General features: G+C 42.9%; 1 protein-coding gene across 2 annotated transcripts; it reads left to right on the top strand.

Moving 5' to 3' along the window:
* Nucleotides 1-498: 498 nt before the first annotated feature.
* On the top strand, nucleotides 499-5843 carry LOC124413222. 2 transcript variants are annotated; one of them, XM_046893660.1, is made up of 3 exons: nucleotides 501-788; nucleotides 3306-3913; nucleotides 4124-5843. In XM_046893660.1, exons 1-3 carry the CDS (start codon nucleotides 669-671, stop codon nucleotides 5514-5516), a joined length of 2121 nt encoding a protein of 706 aa, XP_046749616.1. In that variant the 5' UTR covers nucleotides 501-668; the 3' UTR covers nucleotides 5517-5843. The 2 variants fall into 2 exon arrangements, with proteins under 2 accessions (XP_046749615.1, XP_046749616.1); XM_046893659.1 differs by having other exon boundaries at nucleotides 499-788; nucleotides 3306-5843.
* The last annotated feature ends 713 nt before the right edge of the window (nucleotides 5844-6556 follow it).

Below are 6556 nucleotides of genomic sequence, written 5' to 3'. Positions count from 1 at the left end.
TCAGCAGGACCACTCACTTAGCGATCACTTATCAGTCCATCAAATAGTTGAGTAAATATCAATTATTCATTGCGGCGAGTGCGAGTCTCCATCTGTTTCTAAAGGCTCAAGGTATTCCTTGGTATAGTGATACACCACCACGTCGTCGCTCAACGCAATAAAGGCAGAGAACACGTTACGTACATATGGATAAGCTGTCTGAGGTATACGTGCAACATTTCCGTACAACAGATCGAGAAAGCGGATGCTGCCGAGGATGATCCAACGGTGTAGAGATCGTCAATTTCACGAAGCAACACTTTGCTCTGATGTTAGGGTAATAAACAAACGGTGCAAGCACCTTTACCTGCTGTAGGATTGGATTGAATTGGATGCACTGATTTCCATTTTCAAAAATCACGAACCATCACCGAAGAGGTTTGATTGAGCCTTTTTCATTCCAGCGACTGCACCAATTGCCCAGCTGGAGTTGTGAGACTCCACGCTACTGGACGACGGGCTCCTTCCTCGTCCTGGACGCGCTCGTTGATCCGTTGCAGGCTCTTTGGTATGTCGGGGAATCCGGTGAATCTCGCGTCTCGTGGTGAAACTGGCCTCCGGTACGTCCCTCTTCTCGATCGCTCGTTTGCACGCCTCCTCGCAAGCCCCATGAAGGCATATAAGGTGTGATGCTGCGTCCAGCCGACATCAGTACCAAACACACGAGACACGGGCGAACGCTCACACGGTTTAACTTAACTCTTGCGAATTTCATTGTATCTGAGATGAAATTCACGTGGATATTATACGTAAGTTGGGAACATAGATTATTTCACCGCTCATTCAAATGATCCGTATTCCGTCTTCACCGTTTTGCGAATCGTTAGACACGTCGAGAATTCTTGTGTATTTGCTGCGCTGTCATTAGCTTCACGCCGTTCGATCGTCTCGCGTAATTTGTAAAATTGTTCGCCTTTCGATAGATTTTTTTTTCCGACTTTGTTTATACACCTAACGATCTTCTAAATTTATGTTATTTGATCACCGATAGTACATTTGTAATTTGATGGACCGCTTATAACAGCTATTAATGTAATTGCACTGGTGTAACGTCCATTGATTTCTACCCGCTTATTTTCTTAATTTAATACACTATGCCTAAGGTGAATCGTTTACAACTTCGTTCGATTACCTTTTTCCGGTCGGTAATCACAGAATCGAGAGAGGCTTACATTAATCGATAAGCTCAGAGACCTTATGTCACACCCAAAAATTATCTGTTAAATCTGTGCGAAAAGTTCGCGAGTAGGCAAGTGTAAAAATCAATTAGTAATGCGAAACAGTTTTCTACAATAGTTATGCGATTACATAATATTGATTGTAACACGAAAAACAATGGAACCTTTCCTCCGTTTATATCATTGCGTTTATAATCGGTGTGAAAGGAGAACCGTGAAAAAAAAAGATGAGGAGAAAATGGATTAAATAATATCTTCGCGTGTCTCTTCTTGTTACCTTGAAATTGTAATAGTTATTATTTAACGACCTTGGGGTCGAACTCGCACGCGAACATTAAGAAAGTTCGTAAACTCTCGCCTTTTATTTTCTTCTACTCCGGTCTGCGTATCGTGAAGTTGAAAAATCAGAAGACTAATAACGGAAGTGTAAAACCTCAAGCTAAGATCCAAATGATGGCAATATCCGGTGCCGGGAAATTACACATATTTTTTACAAGCCTGTAACGTAGAGATATAATTTAAAGAAGTAGGCTGGTTGAATTGTAACGGGATATCCGAGTCTAAGGACAAGTCCGAGATATACAGCGACTTCCGGGAATCTGTGCCCAACGATATTATATATGGCGCAGTATAAGTCCACGAGGAGAAAGTAATTTTCGTCTCGTCCCGGAGTTTATTACAATCGCGTATTAGTAGCGCCTTGATGTACGAGCACGTTTGTACGTCCTTTCAATAAGGTTGACTCTAAGGTGTAATAAGTCTTTTTTTAGAAGAAGATAATCTTGAGCAATTTGGTGAAAGTTCACACCAATCTGCGATACGGCTTCAAGTGAAATTAACTTATGCAATTTATCGTTGTACTGTATCACATAAATTTCTAATAGTATTTCAGTTCCCAAGATACTTAATATTACGATTTATAGCCTTAAAAATTTTACTTCAAAATCGGAGCGGTTTCACTTATAAATTTTTACCTCAATCCGCGCTTGCCGATCAGCGAAAATTAGAATTGTGTACTATTGCTTACCACAAAATAAGGAAAATATAACGAGAAAAATAACATTCAACGCAAAATGTACCTACATATGAGGATATGAAAGAAAGCAGTGAGAATAAAAGCCTGCGACTGATGTATGTAACCAGTTTTAAAACGGTACTATGTATACACGTATGATACACTAACTAACGAGCAGCAACAGGTCTCAAGAACAAGACTAGACAACGACGAGATCGCGGCACTGTGTAGATCGTGAATCATACATCGTGTTTGCGATTTTTGCTGAACGTCAGCAGCTGTCCGCGGAATTGAAGATCATTAATCCTTGCAAGATTTCTCTTTTGCATTAAGTATGAGTGATGTGTATAAAGTATGAAGTCCGTTACGAGCTGCATATCTTTTGCAAAGCATTCATATACTTTGTACTATAATCACTACCGGGTTTATTGACGTGGATCTCGATCTGACGATCGTTAAATAGGTTTGAGCATAATTTGTCTTGTTGATTCTACGAATTGTCAACGATATAGAAGTGCAAAAAGATTAGAAAAAAACTTTGACGTTGTAATCGGTCGCCACCACAGTTCTCCAGCCATGGTTTTAGACGAAATTGAGGATCTCGAATCGCTTCCAATTCATTCAAGACACTGCAGCAGCGCGCGAATCGCATGTATAATGCATGAAAAATACATTTACAAAAATAAATTTAAGTGAGACATCAAGTGTAACGGGATACGAGGCAAAGGGACGTTGCGTGGAAAGGTAGAAAAGAGCGGAAAAATGAAAATAAGAAAAAAAAAAAAAAAGCACTAGAGCGATTGATCGAGCAAAGAAACCTGCCGCGAGGGAAAGTTCGGTTAAAGCGTAGCAACAAAGCGATCAAAGTCCGGTTTCCTGCAGAAAAGCGAATGCATTACACCTATATGTATATATATATACCTCCGCAAAACTCGCTTTAAATATTATACAAATATGCAAACAAGTATATTTATTTCCGTGAAGTCCGAAGGGCCGGTTCGCAAACAATGAATAACACATAGTGAAATCGGGGACTTGGTAAAACCGGTTTTAAGATTTCTTTTTCCACGCAGATATTATCCTGCGCGTTGTTCGTCGCTAATTGCGCACCAACTACGGAGAATCCATCGCTGGACGTTGACGGCTCCGAGTTGAAAAAAGTTGGCAAGGATGGCGCAGCTGCAGAAGAAGAAGAGCGTCAGGAAACCCTCGATGACGTCGTGGACCTTGGAAGCGAAGGAGGAGCCGAGCTGCCGATCCTGCCGCCGATAATCCTGATCGACTTTACGAACGGGACGAACTTGACGAGCGAGGAAAAGTCAAAGCGAACAATAAACGGGAACCTGGGCTACGGCTTCCAGTCTAACAACATACTGTCAGGAAAGTACAACTATTACCTGCCAGCCGGAAAAACCGGGACAAAAGTCAGCATCGAGGAATCTATCAGCCCTTTTCTACCGACTACCATAATCGAGAAGGTGAACGATGCAGGTCCCTACTCCAATCTGTTCGGCAGTCCTGTGCAATCTCATAATCAGCCGAGAGCCAACCCCGTGACGCCCTTGGCCTTCGGACAACGGACCAAACTCCAGAAGACGAATAGTCAGAGCTTCCAATCGTTTTCGGGGTTCGGCGCAACCCAGAAACCGAACTATGTTAGCTACTCCACACCCAGACCCGAGTTCCAATCGAACATCTATCCTGTTGCTCCGGTTGGTCTCGGAAGCTACGGCAACCAGGCCTCCGGATTCAACGGCTTCACCAGCCCGCGACCGCCGGTCTACAACAACCCTTCCCCTCAGACCCAGTACCAGTACCAGAACCAGAAGACGTACAACTCGCCGATTCAAAACTACGATTCATTCCTGCCGACGCCGGGACCAACGATCAGCGCAAACTACGCGACTCCGAAGCCTCAGAGCTACTCGGACCATGGTCAGACGACGGTGCTGTCAGCCTTGGGAGGAAACTCGCCGAAGTACAGTTTCGAGAATGGAGTTAGATACGAGCACAAAATTGTCTGGAAGTATCCGGACGGCATGGTGTCCGAGGTCGGGCCGAGTTCCTACGACGGTTCGTACTCGGGGTATTCGAGCCCCACGAAGATCAGCTTAACCTCGAACTACCCGAAGTCGGACGGCAACGGATACTCCGCAAGCTCCGGGGGCATTTACTCTCAGAAACCGGCAACTTTTCCCAATAGCGAGGATTCCGACGAGGGGGACTCAAAGGCGAACCAATTCGTGTCCTCGGCTTCGATATCCAGCAGTAATCCAGGTTACTTTGGATCACCTTCGCAGGCCACACAACCCTCGCTGAAATTCGGTTACCAGAATACTTACTCGGCTAGCAGTGGCCAAAGTGGAAGTCTCGGCAAGCCGGGTGTCCAGGACACGAAACCCGTCTCCAGCTATCCTGTCGACAGTCCTCAGCCGGAGTATCCGCCTCTGCAGAGCTACTCGATTGGCCAAGACTTCGAAGCATTGGATAGCCAACGAACCGGCACCTACACCTTCCAGCAGCCCTCGAATCCAGGGTCTGATTCTCTACCTGGTAAAACACCCTCGACTACTGTTCTGTCCAAATACAAACCGCAGGTCCAGCAGTACTTGAAGAAGGCTCTCGGCCTCGAAGGAGCTGGAAAGAGTCAAGAGTACCAGACGACAGCCACGGGACCGTCGACGTCGTCGTCGTCGTCGCCGTCCAGCCTGCAATACTCGAGTCTGCTGGATTATAACCCGTCGTTATCTCAGTACATCAGTAATCCGGCTTCGATTCTGAACGCCCAGCCAACTTTCGTTCAGGCTGGTAATTCCTTGATTCCGGTCATCATTCTGAGGGTCGACGGCGTCGCACCGATCCAGCCAAAAGCCACGCCGAATATCAATCTCAAGGCGCTTTTGCAGAAGTATCTTACTCAGTACGCGCAAACTGTGACAAACTTGGCCAAGAGTCAGGGATACGATCAGGGCTATGAGGTTCCGGATACTCAGGGGTCTTCGGGCCCCGAGCTTTACGATCTGGGTCGGCTGACCCAAAGTTTGAGTCAGCTCAGACAAGGCTCGAATTTCAAACAAAATTTTGCTCACAATTTTGCGCAGAGCATCGCTGGTCAAAGTTACCAACCAAGTACTTTATCGAGTCAGTCAAGCTACGGAGAATTTGAAAAAGGCGAATACAGTAACTTGCAAAACGCAAAGTACGTAGCTCCGCGGAAACATAAAGTCAAAAACGTGGAGATAATAGACGATCCAAGATTCACAACGTACAAAGTAAAAAATTGAAATTCGAAATATTTCTAACAGACTTTGAAACTTATTTGACACAGGATTCCTCTGCTTCTAATTAATTTATTATTTAGTTATATTCTGAAAGACATTTGTCGCGCCGTTAAATTTGTTTTTATTTTTTACTTTTTTTTCTTTTTATTCTTATATTCATACTTCGTAAACTTTCCATCGATACAATTTCTACAACACTATGCGCTGCTGAGAGATTCAGTCACGTTGTCGCGAGTTCTGAAGAAAGTAAGTTCTTTTCTGTTCCGGCAACGTCATTTAGGTCAGAGAAGAGCGTACGACGATGTTCATTTTTCTTTCACGACATCCCTCGAAGAAAAAACCGTCCCTTTTTTTTCTGGTTTACAATGCATAAGCTAGTAAAGTCGTCGGGATTTCATTAATTAAGACAGATCGTCAAATTTTGTCGATCTTACTTGTAAGTTTTAAGATGTAAGTTATGAATATTTAATATGGGACCTGTGCAATACGTATGAATTCAAATTCGTTCGTTCATACGATAGACTTGACGAAATTATAGGTGATCAATTCTGCGAATCGTGTATATGTATTCGAATTTTGTTCTATCATTATATATTTTAATGAACTAACCAAATTTTGACGCTTCGAAAAGGTACCTAATAAAACTTATATATTTAAAACGTTTTTTGAAAACTGCGTGCAATATATAAACACTGCTATGTATATTATATGTATAAATATCATACCTATATATATATATGTATATTTACACCTGTTAGAATAGAAAAACTTTCAGGATTTCACGCTGTAATATATGTAAATTGAATAAATAGCGATGTATACAAATGTGTTTAATGAAAATGAAACACAATAAAATACAAACTTTCTCCATCTTCCGTCGATCCAAATGTCCCTTATATCGTTTTCACCCACACGGTTAAACATCGGACGTATTTTTACATGCCTTAGAGCATCAGCAGGGGTAATAATTATCGTTAATTGAGTGTAAAATAAAAGTCGAAACGGCAATAACGATTAAGCCAAGTTAATATCACGTTATACAA

Source organism: Diprion similis, chromosome 12, assembly GCF_021155765.1.
Source record: "Diprion similis isolate iyDipSimi1 chromosome 12, iyDipSimi1.1, whole genome shotgun sequence".
NCBI classification, from domain to species: domain Eukaryota; kingdom Metazoa; phylum Arthropoda; class Insecta; order Hymenoptera; family Diprionidae; genus Diprion; species Diprion similis.
Note: the sequence above shows the minus strand (reverse complement) of the source record. Positions and strands in the feature narration are given on the sequence as shown.

What these genes read in the sequence shown, in the direction of transcription:
- LOC124413222 (XM_046893659.1), top strand. Translation starts at nt 669, where the DNA reads ATGCTGCGTCCAGCCGACATCAGTACCAAACACACGAGACACGGGCGA. An exon ending in AATTCACGTGGATATTATAC is followed by an intron (nt 789 to 3,305) that starts GTAAGTTGGGAA and finishes TTTTCCACGCAG; the next exon opens with ATATTATCCTGCGCGTTGTT.